The 21,439-nt window shown below is 38.9% G+C and overlaps 1 protein-coding gene across 6 annotated transcripts in view; it reads right to left on the bottom strand.

Annotated features, from left to right (window-relative positions):
• rims2a (regulating synaptic membrane exocytosis 2a) overlaps positions 1 to 21,439 on the bottom strand; it is a 189,238-nt gene that overhangs the window by 72,363 nt on the left and 95,436 nt on the right. For 3 of the 6 annotated variants that reach the window (XM_058376391.1, XM_058376389.1, XM_058376393.1), the window contains exons 14-20: positions 17,333 to 17,463; positions 16,403 to 16,574; positions 15,518 to 15,671; positions 13,054 to 13,122; positions 8,462 to 8,600; positions 5,884 to 5,949; positions 1,689 to 1,841 (exon numbers count right to left, since the gene is read on the bottom strand). In XM_058376391.1, the coding sequence (XP_058232374.1) occupies positions 1,689 to 1,841; positions 5,884 to 5,949; positions 8,462 to 8,600; positions 13,054 to 13,122; positions 15,518 to 15,671; positions 16,403 to 16,574; positions 17,333 to 17,463 (884 nt within the window). Of the gene's footprint in view, positions 1 to 1,688; positions 1,842 to 5,883; positions 5,950 to 8,461; positions 8,601 to 13,053; positions 13,123 to 15,275; positions 15,303 to 15,517; positions 15,672 to 16,402; positions 16,596 to 17,332; positions 17,464 to 19,428; positions 19,477 to 21,439 lie in introns of all 6 variants that reach the window. The other 3 variants (XM_058376387.1, XM_058376388.1, XM_058376390.1) reach the window with 3 other exon arrangements.

Here is a 21,439-nt window from a genome sequence, read left to right as displayed (position 1 = left end):
GAGCCAACTCTTGCTTTCCTCCTTTTTCAGTGTTTCAGTGTATACTAGCTTGTCTTCGACTTGAACAGTCATTTATTATAGCCTGGGTTTATGATCTGTAAAAGAATGATAGAAAATATATACAATGGTGAGCAAAATCTTTTCAGTTCTGTTCATCAAAATTTTATATTGATATGTATTTTGATCAACCCAAGACCATTTAAGAATAAAATTACTGCAGTATTGGTCAAATACTAGACGGTTTAGCACATGCCATGCTTAGGAGGCATTCTTTTTTTTACCGTTTAGTGTTCATTTTGTCATTTCAGCTCTGTAAGCTTTGCCTTTTATGGAGTTTTCTCAGCACCCCTATATGTAAATCAGCTCGATAATTCATTTATAAAAATAAAAATATGCAAGTAAGTATGAAGAAATCAGTGTAACTGATATTTTACACACACCGTTAAGAAAACAAAAATTATAACTTAGGCCCATTCTCACTACAGTGTCCAGTTAAAAAAAACCCAAAAAAACAAATTTAAGCCTTTGTGGAAAATCTTGTAGGCTCAACTACATATATAATAAATATATAACATTTTAACCTAACTTTCCTGATTAGCCTCAATTTAAATGAATGCTGAGAGGATCAATACTTTTGTTTCTAAACAGTTCAACAGTCTCTAGAGTTTACAATAAATAGTGCAAAGAAAATATCCAGTGACAAGAATGTTATATAACCATGACTTTTTTGCCAATCATCAACAATTATCTAGCTTCAGCGAGCCTGCGTCTGACTCCTGATGTAGCCTCAGTGGAACCTGACGTGATCTTCTTCTGCTTACCCTGAGATGCTCTTCTGCTCACCACGTTTCTAAAGAGTAGTTTATAAATATTTGTAAAGAGACTCCAACCAGTCTGGGTGTTTCCACCCAAAGAACGGCTACTCACTGGATGCTTTTCTGCACTATTTTATGTGAACAGAGACTCTTTAGGAGATCAGCAGTTTCTGAAAGCACGTGATTGGTTGATTGGACACTGGATATGGAGTATTATGTAGTTACAAGAGAAAAAAAGGGATTTTAAAGGGTAAAGGGATAAACGTGGGGGGTGGGGGTGGCATGCAAAATAATTAAATAAATAAACAAATCGAAGTGCCGTAGATGGCTGCATCTCATCATGTCATTGCTCAAATCAGTGAAATGCCTGTGAATAAACTACAGATGACAAGACATGTTAGATGCTTTGCATCTTCAAAAGTGCATCTCCGATTGCCTGATCGCTGCAAGAAAAGAGGGAATAAATTATATAAGCCAGTGCATATGAACAGAAAGAGAAAAACAAACAAAAATGAAAGAATGAATCAACTATCTGTTGGTAATGGAGCAGTAATCAATGGAGACTCAAACACCATTATATGCAGTCTGAATATAAGTGGTGTTTTACCAACAAAAAGCAAACTACAAAATGAAACTACACTACAAACCACAACTTGTGCACAGCACATGTGGTTTGTCACTTCGGCAAAAATAGCTAGAAAAGCATAGCTGTGAAAAGAAGAGCAGAAAACAAGAAAGCAGCTGACTGGCTGATTAGTAGAAGAGAGGTAGGAAGGCTGGTCATTGTGGGATTGTGGGAGGGGCATAAGGGAGGATGGTGATTGGTTAACCAGGGCTGCTAGTCAGGCGGAGTGGCCTCTCTAGTCTTGTCACCTCGTTAAGGCAGGCGAGGGCGGCGCAGAGTGTCCGGATGACAGCGTGGGCATGGACGATCTCATGTGATGGGCATCAGGAGGGCGCTCGGTGGAACGTGAGCGCGTGTACATGGGCCGTTCCATTTCGCGCCTGTCCTGCATGCTGTAATTCCTAGAAACAGTGTCATGAGGAGGAGAGACAGGTTGGTTTGTGGAGAAGGTTCAACACATGTGGTGTGGTCATTTCCCAATATAAGGAGGAAGTAATTAAGAAAAAGGCGTACTGTGTTTATAGTTGTTGTTTGCTTGTTAAGAGATTAAGACTATGCAAATAAGTCATGCTAACGTCCTTAATTGTTTGAAATCATTGATTATTTTTTTGGACTTTATTGGGAATGTGTCGAATTTTGGCTTTCAGATTAGCGCTAAATCTCTTGCACTCTATTATACAAAAAATCACACAATAATCACAACATGATTGGATCAGTCCCAATAAGATGCCTTGATGTGCCCTACAATGAAGTGTTTTATTCCTCTTATACCACAGTAGTTTGCCTTTGATTATATCAAATGCCCCTGTGAATGTGTTGTTACTTTAGAAATAACAACACTTTACATCTCTTACATTTACAATAACCTTTGATTCAAACCAGCAATACTGTCAATACTCATCACTTTCTGACTCGATCAGAGTCGAGAATTCGACAGTGCTGTGGTATAAAACTTACTGTATATACAATAATATACAGTGTCATAGCAGTTTATTAGGCAACTTTTCCTAATAAAGCTGGCAACTCCATGCATATACAGCATGTGCAAGTTCATACACCCCTGTACAGCACTACAGGAAGGAAGGAAGTACAAATAAAAACAAGTGAACAACAACACAAAAAAAAGAAATAGAAAATTCACATGTAATATTTTTGTATAATCACATGTAATCACTTGGAACAAAAAACGTAACCACAGTGAAGAGTTAAAACTGTTGAACATTAAACAGACAAGACAGATATTTTCAGTGAGGGAAAAGTTGTCCAGCAGCTCGTTGCACGATTATAAGATAATGAAACGTTTTAATATTGGATTTTGTTGCAGATCATTCTCAAAATTTTCACCATTTAGGCAAGATATATAAGCATTCAAGTATAAACAACGATCTAAACACAACTTGAGCTTTTTACTTAAAACGCCAATTAAAAATGACATTGGACGTTCTGCACGAACCTGGCAACCTGGCTTTCCAGAAAGTTCCACAGAACGTCTGATTAGGAAGTGAATAAATAAAGTTGAATAAAGTTGTTTATTTGTAAATGGAAAATGACTTCCTATATATTTTCTTCTTTTTGTCACACCCATAACAAATGCAGCTTGATTCCAAGTGTTTACTTTTCACCTCTCCTCTCACTCTCTTACTGATATAACATCCCCTCCCTCTTCATTTCTTCCTTGTCACATCCATTTCTCGTCCCCCTCCTTCTCCATCTAGTGGCGCATCTTCATTTATTTTGCCCACATCTGCACCCTGACACCCGTACAGCACGAACGCTGTAATACTGACTCCCGTCTAGTCGAGTAGTTCAGGGAGCCGAGCCACTGCTCAGGGAAGACGTGCACTTTTTTTGACAGTTTAATTCAGCCGTGGCCCTGTGTTTTTGATGACACATCAGGTTCTGCTTTGAAGAAAACGCAGCGCTCGACAATTCTGACTGACAGCCAGATGGCGACAAGAGCAGAGATAGAGAGCGAGTGGAAGTAAAATGGGGGGGACTGTCTCAGAGCCTTCCTGTTCGGCTAAAGCGCTTAGCAACAATGAGAAACGAGGACAAAATGGCCAGCACATGTTTTCTTTCCCTTTTTTTTCTCTGGCTGCCGATGTTCAGGATGTACAGCTCAGCTCAAAGGTGTAAAACCATTTGACATGGTAAATATTTTAACTGGACGTCACAATAGATTAGAGTTTAGCACATTTTCCTCGCATCTCCAAGGTTGATGTTTCCTCCAGTTTCCTGCCCCAGTTCAAGAGCATGTGCTGTAAGCTGACCGGTGTCTCTAAATTATCCATAGTGTTTCAATGTGTGTGTGTGTGTGTTGATTTTGCCCTATCCCGGTTGACCCCCACCTTGTAGGGATAGTTTCCCGCGTCTCTGCACTACATAAAATGTAATGAAACATTTGCACCTCTATTCATTCATCATTCATTTTTTCATTCATAAAACTTAATGAATCACATTTCATCTTGCCTTGCAGCTCGCTCATGCGAGTCCATTTTAAAAAATGGTACGTCCTTAAATAAAGTTATAATATCATAAACAGATTTATTGCATTGATTTATTTACTTTTATCATTAACGGTCTAGCCTAAAAAGCACTGAAGCTGGAAATGTAATTGGTTGCCTGTGTGGACCTGTTGACTGGACGCTTTCTTGGCTGCACAGATGAAACATATCAATGTCCCAAAAACAAGGTTTGGAATGAATTTGGGGAAAGATGACTAGTCAGCTACTTTTATTGAATTACTGCTTGACAATTTACTAAAAGAAATATTGTGTATTCCACTTGAAGTCTTGGATGCTAGGTTCCCACACTTCTAAGATCCCTAGTAAGCTAGCTAACTAGTATCCTTGTGCAAATTATAGTCCTTCAGAGAGAGATGGATATTTCCTGGTTTGGCTCAACTAGTTAAGGCTCTGGGTTGTTAGTCAAAAGGTCAGGTGGTTCAAGCCCCAGTGCTGCCACTGTTGGGTTCTTAAAAGAAGGCCCTCAGCTCCTGGGATGCTGCATCATGGCTGACCCCACACTCTGACCCCAACTTCCTAACCTGGTACGTGCAAGTCAAAGGAATTTATCAGAAATAAAGGCTTCTTCTTTCCTATATCAAATAAACAAAACATACAAAGAGTATGAACGATTTCTCTGCTGGACAACTCTTCATATCTACAACCACAAAGACACACACTGTAGCTGACTAAACACGTGGATCTATTCAGCGTCATATCGACTCGACAGCATGCTGATCACTCGAGCTTGAGTAGTTGGTGAAGTACTGTATTTTCCACTTGAATGTTTTTACATCGCGGGATGGAATCATGTTTGATATGGCAAAGCAGAGATTGACGCTAAATGACAATATGGAGAGATAATGAGAATGTGTTGTAAATGAGATAAATAGTAAATAGTTATACAGTAGCTCACCAATAGGCTGCATTAACTCACATACAGACATTATTGTGTAAAATTTCATCTTTCTGTTCAGTAGCATAATTTTCTATAACTCTGGGGATACCTTGCCATTTTTTTTTTTTACTATGAACACTTTGGAAAGCTAGGCATCCCCAAAACTTGTCTCAGTGAACAAAAGGATGTAAAAACTGCCAGGATGTGGGTCTGACTGCTGGACTCAATCTCGCTCAGCTACAGTCTTGGTTTTGGATGAATTGTCTGTCATCAAGTAGCCAGCCAGGACTTGGGGTTCCTCAATGGGTCTTGATACTCTTTGATTAAAAACAATTCATATAAATAGGAAATTGGTCCGTGTTTGTTGCGTCCATTTCTCATTTGTCAGGAAAAATTATATGGGTGTAAACATATGCTGTAAACATATGAGGCAGGTCATGCTGATAATCAGTATAACCGCACAACTGTGAGCATCATATTGCTTTCATTCAACAAAAATATTAAATTAAAAATAAGTACCTGACATTTTGGACATATATATGGCCAAAAGTTCTGTTTATTTTTGCTCCACTAGCAGAAATACACCGCTGCTAGCTGACACTGATTTGTACATTCCTGTGAAAATGCCTCTGAATAACAGACAAAATGGCTGAAAAAATATATATATATATTATATCTTTTATAAAAATTTTATTTATAATATTTGATTATTTGAATAATTCTAAAAAGAGTAAATTCAACTGAAAAATACAATTTATATAAATGAATTAAAAGTAAAATTAAATAAGTTAAATTTAATGTTTCTTCGTTTTCCAATTTCCATGAACATCGATTGAACGCAGCATTCACGGACTAACCCTGCACCAAAATTCTGATTAATATCAACAACATAATTTCTTTTCTTTTCTATCTCTGAGATTTCGTGGTTCAAATCTGATTTGATTGCATCTCAAGTAACTCCAGGCTTGAGGAACCCTGATGTTCTACCAGGTAGCAGGAGGACAGGTAGGTAAAGACAGACATGGTTGTGGAAAGATCTACCTGAGTTCCATCTGCTGATGATGAACAGGCTGACTGTGTCTCGTTCGAGGTAGGGTGAGAAAATGACTGCGGTAGGATTGAGAGAACAGAGAGGAGAGGAGGAAAGAATGAGGAGAGATGGAAATTGGAGGTAGAGATGTGGAGAACGGGCCAGAGCGGTCCAGTTCGAAGAGAAATGGTAGACAATGGTAGCTGTCAAATCTCCCAAAATGATAACATTAAGAGCGAAAAAGATTTACATCACTCCCTTACTGTGGAGCCAATGCAATATAATGCATTATAGATGAGTCATAATACATTTATATAGGTATTGCAAAGATGCAAATCCATTTCTACTACGGAATTAATCACTGAACATCTGAACTTTACAGTCGAGTTGTTCTTTTGAAAATACAGTGATTAAAAACAAATTTCATTCAGAAACAATAACACAAAAAAACACACAGGACATTTTCGTTCCCCTCAAAGATCCAATTACGAATTTTCAACATACACATCTTGGTTTTCTAACTAAATGTACAAATACAACAACAGCCTTGAGGGTGAGGAGGAAGAAAAAAAAAAAAAACGGTGGGGAAATAATATTATCACCTCTATTCAAACAGCGCAGAAAACCTCATCGTCAACCAAATAAATAAATAAACAGAGTGAATTTATCACATTTATAAACGTTAACACTTTCCTTGTTCCTCTTGTGCAGACAAATTAGTGTTAAACTGTTGTCTTATTGTGTATATTTCACCTATGGATTAATTTAGCATTAAATTAATGTAAATAATTGGAGTATAATTACCTTGAAGAGCTTAAAAAGGACAATTAGCACTTTTCCTAATTAAAAATACAAACTATAAGCGCAATGAACTTGATGGTATCATTCTAGCAATAATGTAAATAGTGCAGTGCACTGCAAAAGTATACTTCTTCGGGGGAAAAAATTACAAGAACATCACTAAAGTCTTCAACTGTATATAGTATATTTTAAATGTGTGCAAAGAAAATAGACAGTAAACTAGCAAACTAGCAAATGCTAAGACATTTCAAGGGTAACAACAAAGTTTTAACTCACAAGCAGTCAAAACAATTACAGTCATACCCCGCTCTACGTCGATAATTGGTTCCAGGACACGCGACCTAAGTTGATTTCCGCTGTAAATCGGAAATGCCCCTATAAAGTGCTGGATATGTTCCTTATAATGACACATGAATGAATATATGTATTTTCTTATTTCGGGCAGCACAGTGGCTTAGTGGTTAGCACTGTTGCCTCACAGCAAGAAGGTCCTGGGTTCGAATCTGGGGTTTGAACAGGAAGGGGCCTTTCTATGTGGAGTTTGCATGTTCTCCCCATACCCATTTTACTCCGGTTTCCTCCCACAGTCCAAAAACATGTACATTAGGTTGATTGGTAATTCTAAATTGCCTGTGAGTGTGTGTGGTTGTCTGTCTATATGTGTGGCCCTGTGATGGACTGGTGACCTGTCCAGGGTGTACCCCTGCCTTTCACCCAATGTGTGCTGGGATAGGCTCCAGCAGACCCCCGTGACCCTAATTAGAAATAAAGCAGGTATAGAAAATGGATGGATTTTCTTAATTTATAAAAAGAATTTTGTTTAGTTTGGTTTTATTAGCCATTTTTCATTGTTAATATTCGACAGAGGGGCCGATGTAAGGTTGTGTAAAGCGTCGTAAATTGGATTTAATCTTTCAATTTAATGTTCAAGGATGAGCGACGTAAAGTCGGAATCGGCGTAAGTCAAAGCGACGTAAAACAGGGCACTACTGTAATTACTTTAAGTTTATAAACTTCTTACAGTTTCTCACTTAATAATTTGAGGTAAAGAAATAAGTTCACATTTTGATTTACTCTGAACTAGCAAACACTTCTGAAACCCACCTCTGCTATACTATACACATTAGCTACATAGCTGAATTTTACCAAACATTAGATTAACTACTTTGTAAAAGAAAAAGACTAAACTGAGCAAAATATAGAATAGCTAGCTCTTACACTAGAACTTAAATACAGAACAGAAGACAAGTTTGTCCGTGCGATTCAAAAACTGAACACTACATTTAGTCACATTTAGCCTAAATATGAAAGACTCACTGATATTTCGTTCCACAAACAATATAACGTAAATGAATATTTACTCCTCTCAGTCTGTATTAATACACTTGTCTAGCCAGCTAACTAGCTCACCAAACTGAGATTTATTAATGAGCCTAGTAATTACATTTCTGTGACCTAATCATGGTCATGTAGAACATTGCTAACGATTTGTCAGGTACAGAGATACAAGGAAAACAAGGAAAGGTTGAGTTTCTTATTCCGATTGTCTTGCATGCTAAAACAGCTTTGGCACACACACGATTATCAGTAATATCAAGCACACAAACGTTGGGATGTTTTAAAACATAGAAAAGATCATTTTCAAGACAATTTGGCAAACGTAGGAGTAGGATATCAATACCGAAAGGTGCCACAGTAACAATGACTGAAATCCTTAGCATAGTTAACAAAGTTAGGATTCTGGGGTAAAGAAAAAGAGATTAAGGTGAAAAGGAGAAGTTACTATACCTCTGAGGAGGGGGAACGCTGGGTGATCGTGAACGTGCTCGGTTAATGTCCACCGACCGTGAGCAGTGATTGGATGACAGGACTTGCTCGGGTACAGAGAGGGTGGAGCTTTGGAGATCTCGCCCATTTTGCCTGTAGTCTGTAAGGAGAATGTGGGATAAAGTGTCAGTGATCAATGAGCCAAAAGTAAAGGAAGAGATTAACTTTGTATATGTTACTACGTTAAATATGAAAATACATCATTTATAGTTTACTTCACTGACAAACTGAGTGATATTTACCAGAGGTATGATGTGTGGTATACATTAACGATGCATAAATATCGATATTAGTATTGTTACCATGCTCATTTACTCTTACTTCCAAACCAACATCCGATACTACAAGCACACCGTCGTACCAACCAACACACGAGTCATGATTAATGCTGACGATCAGAGTAAAGCAGACTGCAATCTGTGAAAATCTCAAGAGTGCATTCGTTTCGGAAGATGTTCCTCCAATATACAGTGAATAAGCTCATAAAACATCAGCAGTAGACACACAACTCAGCACAAACACTTTATTTCTAGCAACAAATGCTACAGCAAATGCTGGCTAGGTGAGAAAAAAAAGACTATAAACAATGCTAGGTCAGTGTTGCTGTTCTTGACGATGAGCCATGATCAGTGATCGATGATGTGAAAACAACAACTTTTATTCACAGCTGTATTTATTCACTAACACTCGCCACCATCCAAAAGAAGCTGGCTAGCTAACGTTCTGAAGAATAAGACTAGTAGCCTGATTTGGCTGTTTTTCACGACGGAATGCAGAAAAATATAATAAATCAAGCCGACTTGGAAGGCTCTGACTTCAGTGTATACAAGATGTAATCAGTGAAATGGCCTTTCACCTCACAACAGCTTTCCCGACTCAAAGCATAATAATGATGGCGAGGGCGTGTGTGCGCTCAAGCGGAAAGAGTTCATTATCCAGCCATCGGCTACAGCTAAAGGCTAACGGCTGCCATGACTGAAGTTGACTGCTATCCAATGGACTGTGACACGTGTTAAATAGGCAGAGGAATAACAGCGGATTTAAAAAGACATTTGAAAAGTACGATTTTTTTTCTTGTCCTGTTTCGGTGGTTTTCTATTTGTCTTGCTTTTTCAACTTATCCGAGAGACGAGTTGGCTCCATTTCTCACTTGTTTTCTGTATGTGATAGCAGTCGTTCCTTCACAACCTTTGCTCTCTCTCTCTCTCTTTTACTTTGGTCATTTTACAGAAACTTTGACCCAAGTGCTTACAACAAATTATCCACTGTAGTACCTGTTACTATATAAACATAATGAATTAGAAAGAGAGCATTAATATTAACCCAGAGTCATGTTACAGCCGGAACTACTTTCTGAGCTGTGGTGTTATACAAAAATAATGCACACCTTCTGACCGATCAGATTCGATCGGTCAACCAGATTGTAGTAAAATTACTGCATGTTTAATACTGATCTAGTAAAAAAGCTTAAAAAATGATGCTGCATTAAAAATTTAATACAAGCTGTCAATAGAAGTCTCGAATCTCTTCGTCTCTCAATGTCGCTCGTGTCCATTTCTGCATTTCTTCCTTGTTTTTATTGCTTTGTTTATGTTTCCACGTGTGTTTCGTTTTGAGTCAGTCTCGTCACTGCTTGGTTCCTTCGTGTAATAATAAATCTCACCTGTTTTCAGATTCGTTCCTCATTAATGTACCTATTTAAACCCTCATGTGTGTTGTAGTGTTGGTGAAGTATATGTTCCGTATTCTTTGGTCTACACACACACATGCACATAAACTGTAGAATCGCAACAATCCAGCATTTTTCTATACACAAAACTTTATTAATTTGCACTTTCTGTATACCTCAGTGTGTGTCTATACACATATACTCAGTATGTTTCCACTTTATAGTCTATATTATTTGTTTACATCCCATGACATTTTAATACCCTCTTTTTATATGCAATCTCAACTGTGTGCAATAACTTATGCATATCTATATAAATAGTATTTACTGTATATACTTATTTATACCGTGTACCATATTATCATTACAATAATCGACTTATTTTCCATAATCTTATTTACAATAATCGAGCTCTCCTGTACTTACCTCCTTCTGATTTTATTCGTCATTTTACCAAGAAATTTCTCAGCTAAACCTGAAGACACCTTCCCTTCACCGATACGGTTATGTTTACATTTTTTTCTCATGATCCATGTATCCATGTAGGAGTCTTAGATTATGTCTCCTGCTTTATAGTATATAAATTTGAAGGAATTTGTTTAAAAAAGGTGAAAATAAAACTCCAGTAAATCTATATCTGACTGATGCAGATGATTTTCTTTCTTTTTAATATTGATGCAGATTCTTTGGGCAGATTTTTAATCAATGCCTCATGAAAATCATTACTTTCTTGTCAGAAATCACTGTATTGAAAAAGTTCTCTCTTTCTCTCTCTCTCTCTCTCTCTCTCTCTCGCTCTCTCTCTCACACACACACACACACACACACACCTCTGCATCACACTGCATTTTTGGCTGAATCCAGCAGAGATGAAAACAAGCCCAGCAATTCAATGAGAGACAACGCTATTCTTCTGAACAGTAATCGACTCATGCAGGGGGAAGCTGCGAATCAGCATTTATAAACGAGGAAGTGGAAAAGAGTTAGAATAAGCAGAAGAGACAGAAAGTACCAGAACAAAGACAAAGGAAATGCGGAAATCTGTGCCTAAGAAGCTACTAAGAGAGATGAGAGATTTGTGTGTGTGTGGTGTGTGTGTCTTTGCATGAGACCACACAGCAACATCTTCTTTCAACCCAAAGCAACAAAAGCAGCAGATTTAGAGCTAAAAAAGACAAGACCTCACTCCATCACACATCACTTCATAGCTCTGATTATCTCAACTCACATGAACAGCCATTTCCTTTACCTCATGAAGTAGAAAACTCATCCTGGGCCCTGAGACTTCATCACCAAAACACTAATTACACAAACACTTATCATTCCACAGTTACTCCAGGAGTCCATGATTTTTTTTATTCATAAACTGTTTAAAATCACCACAGATCTCCCACAGATTTGGGCCGTGACGTGTCATGTGACATCATCACAACACAAATTCATTCAAAGCCTTCTTCGGTTCACGTGTACTGAACAGGATAACGTCATCATAGAAAGTAATTACATACGTGTCTTCACTGGTAGGAGTTTAAAAGAAGAATCCATCCATCATCTATACCCGCTTTATTCCTGATTAGGTTCACGGGGGTCTGCTGGAGCCTATCCCAGCACACATTGGGTGAAAGGCAGGGGTACACCCTGGACAGGTCACCAGTCCATCGCAGGGCCACACATATAGACAGACAACCACACACACACACTCATGGGCAATTTAGAATTACCAATCAACCTAATGTACATGTTTTTGGACTGTGGGAGGAAACCAGAGTACCCGGAGTAAACCCACGCAGGCACGGGGAGAACATGCAAACTCCACACAGAAAGGCCCCTGCCTGTTCGAACCCACGACTTTCTTGCTGTGAGGCAACAGTGCTAACCACTAAGCCACCATGCTGCCACTAAAAGAAGAATCCTGCGCAGCAATTTCAACAATTAAAGTAGTTTTCTCACAATTCAAGCATTTTTTGGCTGCAACAATCAAAAAAAAAAAAAAACCCTAAAGGAACTGATCCCACATCACAAACATAGCAACTACAGTGGACTCTATATACAGTAGAACCCACACAAATAATATTTCAGCAGCTCTGTCCTTGAATCATTGTCTAACCATAACACAATTCACACTGTGGCACATCTCTGCGCAATATTTCACTTAGAATTCACTTAGATCAGGGATCTAATTATGGATCAAAGGAGCGTCTATATATATAAAAGCACCATGAGTGACCAGGTTCAAGTCTAAAGTCCAAGTGAACTCCATACTGGCTAGATTGGAGAGAGAAAGCAGAAGAGCTACATAAATGGGAAATGTTCTGGAAATCAAGAACGAATAAAAAGAGAATAAATGAACACAACATCTATTTAGGTCCAGGCCTGAGTGAATTTTCAAGACGGATTCGCATTTTTCCGAATCTGTCACGTGACGAACCAGATTTATGAGGAAAATTGAAGGAATCAGTTCACCCTGATTCGTTCTCAGCGAAAAAAAAAGTCCCCACCTCCACAGTTAGACATTTTACTACGTTAAACATGTTATGTTTAATTCCAGTACACCATTAAATACACCATTCTGTGTCCCTGTATCTCTGCATGTGAGCTGTTACTATAGCAGCAGTAAGGTATTAGAACGAGCGCATTAATATTAACCTATCCTTCATGTTACAGTACAGCCGGAACTACTTTCCAAACCAGTCAGATTCGAGCGCTGTGGGATGGTCCAGATTTCCAGAACACATCAGTGCATTTGTACAACTCTTCAGTTCTGTTCAGCTAACAGATCTACAACAGAGCTACAATTTGCACCGTACACATTGTATATCAAAAGCTGCAATGAAACGGTATGCAAACGTGACACAAATCTGCTGTGCTTTTGCAGTACGATCACCTGAAATGACTCCCACGCCATCCTCACAATCATAATCGGAGATCTCGCTGTCGCTGATCCTGTGAGATCCTACACAAGAGCAGAAAGAAAATCCATTACAAAATGAAATGCACTGCCGGCAGCATGATTTTAAATCAGTTTCGTTATAATGGTCCGAGGTCTCAAAAGTATACAGGAAATGCTCATTTCATTAGTTAAGCGATTAGACTGAGTAATGGAGACTAGGACATGTACGCTTAGGGTCTAAAACAACTGCATTTTTATTCATTTATTTATTTAGTTTGCCTAGAATACACAGTATAGCTATCAGAAAATATCGTATTATTATATAAAGTAAAAAAAAAACCTGCTGTTGTAACCAAATAAGTTAAGGGTATGAAAGCACTTTTCTGCATGAGCGAATTGAAGCATGAAGCATGTAACGCATCTCAATTAATTCTCTTCTATAATCGCCTTTGCGGAGTGAGAGCCCAAAGATAAAGCGGAGAAAATGCCACTGTTGTCCAATGGAGTGGTTCCAAGAATTCCTTCTGGGAAACAAAACCTCACCTCACCTCACCATCATCAACATTGTTTATTTCGACCAGATACAAACTGGTGGACTGATGGACTACGTGTTGTTAATAGGAACACCTGTACACCTCAGTCATGCAATTATCCAATCAGAGCAAAGCAACGGACTGGTCGGTGTCAGTTTGGGTGTTTCACAAACTGCTGACCTCCTGGGATTTTCCACACAAAAAGACAACAGCAGAACACCATGTCCACTCTTATTAGCACAGAACAGAAATCTGAAGCTAGAATGCTAGAGTGCCTTTGGAGCTGCTTTTCTGCTCATCACTTCGCACTCCAGCCTTCGCTCCCCACGTGCATCAATGAGCCTTGGACGCCCGTAACCCTGTCACCGTTTCACCATTGTTCCTTCTTTGGACCACTTTTGATAGATACTGACCACTGCAGACCGGGAACACCCCACAAGAGCTGCAGTTTTGGAGATGCTCCGATCCAGTCGTCTAGCCATCACAATTAGGCCCTTGTCAAACTCGCTCAAATCCTTACGCTTGTCCATTTTTCCTGCTTCTAACACATCAACTTTGAGGACAAAATGTTCACTTGCCGCCCACCCACTAACCGGTGCCATGATGAGGAGATCATCAGTGTTATTCACTTCACCTGTAAGTGAATATAATGTTATGCCTGATCGGTGTATTGCACATAATATAATATTGCACATGATGTGAAATTGCACGTTATTATTAAGGTATTATATTAACGTACATTGATACTGTCATTGTTCATTTGGTCAGCTCTGCTCCCTACTGAAATGGGAGGAGTTATAGAGTTTGATGGCCACTGGTAGGAAAGACCTCCTATGGTTGTCTTCGGTGTTCTTTGAACATAGCCTTCCTAGCAGCTTGAAGCAATCTGGGCAGCCAAGAGCCTCCCAGAACATAAGAACACTTTCTCAAATCAGTTCAGATTAAACAGAAGTTTATATAGTAAGCATGGAATTTTTTAGCAAATACACTCCCTACAAATTTCGGCAGGACAAAAAAATTAAGAGGAAAAAAAATCCGGTCTGTACTCCGGGGAAGAAACCAAGCTCAAGCTTTTCCAGCAACACCAGGTGAACAACACCTCGCTCCGTTTCCCAGAATCTGTTTTCGCACTCCTTTTTTTAGATCATTCACATTTCTCACGTACATAGATTTTGCACAATTTTCTTTTCCCTTCCAGGAGCAGTCAGAGAAAGTGAACGCCCTACAGAGTGCCAAAGCTGATTAGACTGATTAAAGTCTGATTAAAATCATGTATCTTGTTCAGTATTGAGGGAAAAAAAAAATGTAATCTCGCAAAACCGACCAGAAGAAAAAAAATAAAATAAAAAAATTGAAACAGAAACATAAATCAAGGGTCGCTTTAACAAGATGACACTGCATTTTCTATGCATGTAAATAACATACAATAAAAGCCTTTATGTTAGTCTGTGAGGGATCTCGGTGTGTTAAAGTTAGTCACGATGGAGCTGAACAACAAGAGAAAAGCACAATCTGGCTGAGGGGAATTTAGGAAAGCTGGTTAAGATGAAGTCTGGTACAGTGTTTGATTTAGTGTTATATCTAGACACAAAGAAAAACAAAAAGTGGGGGAGAGTGGTGGGGATTTATAGCTGCAGAAAACACGGGGACATGGACATGCACAGCTTCTTTTTTTTTTTTTACCTGAATTGTATGAATACGAGCCGTGAGCTGCAAAAACAACGAGGTCAACGAGGTCATACAAGAGCAAGATATGATTTCTTTAAGATGTTTATCGTTACTATTATCGCTTCATCGACTTTCCAGAGGCGTCTCAGATATTTTTTTGTAAAGAAAGTGGATCTGTCTATATGAAGTGAACGAAAGGCGTAGTGACAGAAGGCAGGAGTGATGCGAATGAGATCTAATGGAAGTTAAAGGCATACTCTGTAGTCGGCGAGTGGGACTGTCTCCGTGCATGGCTCTCCTCTGAAGGTAGGGCGAACTCTTGGGAAGAGGCATCGAGGAGACGTCATGCATTTGCAGCTTGTACCAATGAGGCTCGTCGTCCATCAGCGCTGTCTCCAGCTCGATCAGAATCTAAACGGAAACAAAACGAAAAGAGTCACAACAAAAGTACGGCTGCACTGAGTTCTAGCGCATGGATATGTTTCAATCAGCTCAGTAGTTCAGTGGTCAGGGCACTTATCAGGGAGACGGCCATTTTAAGGGCTCTAACTCTCTCTCTGTCTCTCTATGGCGAAATACTTCCAGTGCAAAAATGCTAGACAACACCAAATTCTCATCCAAGCTCATCTGCAAATGCAATTAGATTGCTATCGTTGTTGTAGCTTTCAAATAATTGCTTAACTAATTAGCAATTTTTCGTTCTATATGCTTGTTTAATGATTTGAAAAAATCCACTAGCCAGGCCACGATCCTGCTCGAAGTACCATGACAGAAATGCGTGTGATTAAGCTAACAAATATATAAAACTTAAAATATTTGATATGTTCAGGTTTTTACTGTGACTGATTAAGGAAATGAGAGGAAAATCATTTTCCCAGTGTTTAGTGAGTCAGGGTCCTTACCAGATATACTGATTCCCCACCTAGGGAGCTAGGATGCTGATTGAGACGCAGCCTATAATTCAGGTTAATTACCTTTATGATCAGGAAGATGGTTACACATGTTTCAAGCTCACCTATATGAAATTTTTCACCAAGCACAAATTATTCCTGTGTGCTGCTGAGTTTAATTTATTTCACGCAGGAATCTACAAAACTGTGAAGACTGACAGCTTGTCAAGACACGATGTTGCATGTTTGTACCTCTCCGAGGAATTCGCTCTCCTCCTCACGGACTCGCGCCTGGTCCCACAGCGTAATCTCCAGCATGCGCTCGCGAAACTCGCGCCGATGCACTGGCGAATACATGAACGTCTGGTTCCATTTGGGCTCTAAAGACTTCTTTACCGTTTTAGTTCTCCTCTTGCTTTTGTCACTGGAGGAACAATAATTCAAACTGCTTTTATTTACCACCACTGGTAGAATGGAAGCCGGGAAACACCAAAAGACTGTAGAAGCTCAATAACGTAAAGCATCTGGACATGTTTGCAATCAAAATTAGAACCTTAATTCAATCTTTACAAAATTGTTTTGAACCACTGTTTGGGTTTGAACATCATACACAGATCAGGCATAACATTATGAGCACTGAGAGGTGAAGTGATTATCTCCTCATCATGGCACCTGTTAGTCGGTGGGATATATTAGGCAGCAAGTGAACATTTTGTCCTCAAAGTTGATGTGTTAGAAGCAGGAAAAATGGGCGAGTGTAAGGATTTGAGCGAGTTTGATGAAGGGCCAAATTGTGATGGCTAGACGACTGGATCAGAGCATCTCCAAAACTGCAGCTCTTGTGGAGGTGTTCCCGGTCTGCAGTGGTCAGTATCTAGCAAAAGTGGTCCAAGGAAGGAACAGACGAGCTACTGTTGCTCAGATTGCTGAAGAAGTTAATGCTGGTTCTGATAGAAAGGTGTCAGAATACACAGTGCATGATGGGTCAGGGCTGTTTTGGCAGCGAAAAGGGGGACCAACACAATATTAAGCAGGTGGTCATAATGTTATGCCTGGTAGGTGTATATGGTTTCTTTTTATCTTAAAGAAATGTGTTGATATTATATTCACAAAGAAATGAAAAGCAAAATAGACGAAACTAGTTCACAAAAATGACATGCTCCACCCTTCCTCTACCCTTACCTTCTGTCTGGGAGGAAGTAGATTTTGACGTAGGGGTTCCTCGGTCGTCCGTCTTCTCGCGACGGCAGGTCCTTGGCTCCCAGGATGGTGACAATGAGCTGGTGGCCCACTTTATCGTACCAGAGTTTAACCTGAGCAAAGATCAAGACGTCTCTGGAGTCATTGCTTTCTTAACAGAGCCTTAAGTATGTACTGTATACTATACATGCATGTTCGGTCACTGGGATGTAACGAACGTGAAGAAATCATGTATTTAAACACTACTACAAAAAAGTGAAACGGTCTAAAAATACATAACAATTCTTTTAAGAAATTAATAATAAATAATTGGGTGTATAACACAATATAGGTGCACAAAGTTAGATAACATTTGATAGAGGGTACACTTTCAAGCAAATAATGGATCCTTAACTATACCGGTATAGTGCAAATGAGAATAAATGAGATCTTATCCACTGATATAGATCACTTGGATGCTATTAGGTGCGTATGTTTTTAAGGTAATTGGCTTTCATTTGCAAGAGATCTGCTCTAACATGAACAGATTAACAGGCAAGGGAATGAGTGCACAGCGGAAATTGATTTCTCATGCAGTAGGCAAACATACAGAGGTCAGACCAGAGAGTGAACAAAACAAGAAGAAGAAGAAGAAGAAGAAAAAACATAACAAGACACGAAGATTTTGATCATATCCCCAATGTCAGGGAGTTTTTTTTAGTCATTTGCATGAAACAAAAGTCTATAAAAACTACAAAAGCTTTAACTAAAAGGAAGTCTCCATGAATGAACTGGTACATGCCGGGTTTGATATTAAAAGTGAAGAGACGGTTTGTTTTTGAACAACATTACAGTCCGCAAGTGACGCTAGGAGACGACTAATCAGCCTGGTTGTGTTTCTATGCTAAGCAGTGAGAGTGCAGAGCTTGTAAAGTAACAAATAAACTAGAATTCATGCTGATGAAGGCCACAGGTGTATATGTCAGGTATAACGGTGGAGCTAGAGTATGCTAACTGGCCACCAAGGTAATGGACCAAATGGACATTCCTATTTTGCTGCATGTTCTTGGTTTGATCCTCACTTCTGCTTTTTTTGGGGGGGGTTTCATATAAACCCCCCTTCCCTGTTCTGACTCTTGTAAGTAAACCGAGCTCAAGCTAAAGTTGAGCTCAAGTCGATTTATTTTACCTGCGTACATTTATGCAGTTATCTAATGAGTCAGTCATGTCAGTTACTATATTCACCCTGGCAGCTTGGGACCTCTTTTAACTTCAAAACTGTTGTGTGTGAAATTCACAGCAAATCAGTCGTTTCGGAAATACTCGAACCAGCCCATCTGGTACCAAAAAGTCACAGAGATCACACCTTTTCTCCGTTTTGATGTTTGCTGCGCACATCATCTCCAGCTGAATCTGCACGATTGCATGAGCACGACTGTATGAACTGTACTGCAATATGACTGGCTGATTGGATAACTGCATACATGCACGGGTGTTCCTAATAAAGTGGACGGTGTGTGAATATTAAATGACAGGTTGACACGCGTTAATGTGTGGGGGGGGGGTGAAATGACGTGACGTTTACTGCTGCTATAACGTACATGATAACAGTACCTAATGTACTCAAACGTAGCAAGCATGTTCACTAATAAACTAAAAACTGTAATTGCTAGCAAATCGCTGCAATGAAAAAACAACAGGCTGTGTTGTTATAGAAGAAGAAAAGGAATTGTATCACTACTGTACCACTGCATTGTGGATTCATTTCCTATAATCACACAGCCTGGAGTGTGTTATGCCTTACACATTGAGGGAATATAATGTGTAAAGGCATAAGTATGGCATGGCTGGCAAATAATCTGTACTTTTCTTTTCTTTTTTTTTTTTGGTCATGCAAATCATTCTCGCAAAATCATTCCAATATTTTCCAAAAAAAATATAAGAAAATAAAAGTAATACTAAAGTTACACAAGCAAAAAAGACATCAACAGAAAGCGCAGCCATTTCCTCGCTGTGCTTTTAGTAGAAGCGGGAGGGTAAGTAAGAGGATAAGGGGCAACAAGGGGGTGAGTGTCTTGGTGGTATATAGTGTGAATTACCTGAACCCTAGGGTTAAAAGGCTCTATTCTCCTACTAAGGCTTTGGCTCTGGGTAAGCAAAGTTAATGACAAGAACAAAACAAAGGAACAATGCAATGAAACTAAACCCAGAATGACAGGCACCAGTGTTAGAGGAGCTCAGGGAGAGATTCAGTCTAAACACTGCAGGTTACTGCGCAATTGCTCTTTCTATTTTATTTATTTATTTTTAAAAAAGTTCAGGCTGGAGACGTAGAAAACAACCGAAGACAATCATCCAGGAACATCTTCCGAATGCGTAATGCGTAATTAGCTTCTCATTTGCTTTCTTTCATCCGAGTCATTTTCATTTAGTCGATTCTTTCGCATAAATAATCCTGCGTGCAACTGTTAGATTGCGAAAGCGCTAAATATAGTCGGCGTGCCTTGTCTTTCGGAAGAAGATCGTTCCTTTTTACAGGTTGAATTTAGACACGGATCGTCCAAGGATTCGAACAGTAATCTGCGAGTCTATTGTCTATTTTAAACCGAATCTCCACCTGAGCGAACAACACACACACACACACACACACATACAGATAAAAAAACACAGCAGATTGTGTTACTCAATGCATACACACATATCCACAGAATCTCAGAGAGTTAAAGACAATGAAGAGTTTGAGAAGATGCACAAGAAGGTTAAATATTATGTGGAAGGTGATCGTTAATTCAGGGTTAAAATCATTCGCTTTTGTATTCCAAGTGGAACAGTACTGAAATGATTACTCCAACATGAAATGATTCAGGTTTGCCTCTTGGGATACGGGATCATAAAAATTATTTTTAAAAAATAAATATTAATTAAAAAAAAAGTTAAAAATTTATTTTAATTATTTAAAAAAAAAATCAAATCGCAAAAATGAAACATAGTCCAGTGCAAAAATAGAATAGAATTTCTATAATAGAAAATATACCTTAATTTTATTTATTTATTTATTTATTCATTTATTTGTTTGCTTGCTTGTTTGATTACTTTATCTTATTTTATTTCATTTTATTTTATTTTTACACAAGTACAAAGTATTACCAAATAATGGGGTCTTCGAATCAGCCCACAATCCAGATTTTTTGTCTTTTTTTTTTCTCATGCCATGTTCACACATACAGTGACAAAGCGAGACCAGAGATTATTAAGTTCCCATCCTCCAGCAACATAAAATATGGCTGGCAACCAGATGTGGGCGTGTCATAGCTGAGAAAAGTTTCACTTTATATAAATATGGAACGATTTGGTGCAGAGCTTCCGAAGATCACATGAGCTCATCACCAACTCATCATCAGCTACTGGCAACCTGCAATGATAAAATTGGTTGCATGTGTGAATGCAGAATTAGTCTCCAGACCTGATCTGACACTGTAATGAAAGACCAATCGATGAAACCTGACACGCTAAATATAAAACGGATATAAATTCCATTTATTCCTCTTCCTTAATTTCTCATAAGGGTGTGCACTTGATTTGTAAGTGATTTTAGCTTAATCTGCGTCGCATTCCCTATATCTCTGCGTGTCTTGTTTATATTTGCAGAAATGCTGTTTAAATTGCTAATAAGATAAAAGACAATAGATTTATACTGTGTATTTACTGTAATAGAGTTTAGAGTTTTAAAATTGAAACATGAGGTTTAATTAAGCATCCAGCGTGCCGTCCTTTTACACCGTACATCAGCGAGTCTTCTGCTGTTGGAATGTGTTACAGCTACACTATTAGAGCGCAGCGAGTGAGTGTAACATGATCAGGTCTGGTGTTTTTTCCCCTTGGGTGAGCTCCAGATCTGTGGCCGAGCGTAAGCACCGTGGAGCCGTTCCAGAACTTTATCTGTGTTTGAGTCGCCTTTGTTCGCCTCCCGAGTGTTTGCCAACAATGGCTAAGTACTTAACATGCTTGTTCTCTTCACTACCTACCATACCAATGGATGTCCCACTGATTCAGACCATCGCTGCTGAATTGAAAGCAATATAATTTGATACACAAATAAGGAAGTTCCAG

This window comes from Hemibagrus wyckioides, linkage group LG23 (genome assembly GCF_019097595.1).
Source record: "Hemibagrus wyckioides isolate EC202008001 linkage group LG23, SWU_Hwy_1.0, whole genome shotgun sequence".
Classification (NCBI taxonomy): Eukaryota; Metazoa; Chordata; class Actinopteri; order Siluriformes; family Bagridae; genus Hemibagrus; species Hemibagrus wyckioides.
The sequence above is the reverse complement of the archived record's forward strand: the minus strand, read 5'-3'. Positions and strand labels throughout refer to the sequence as shown.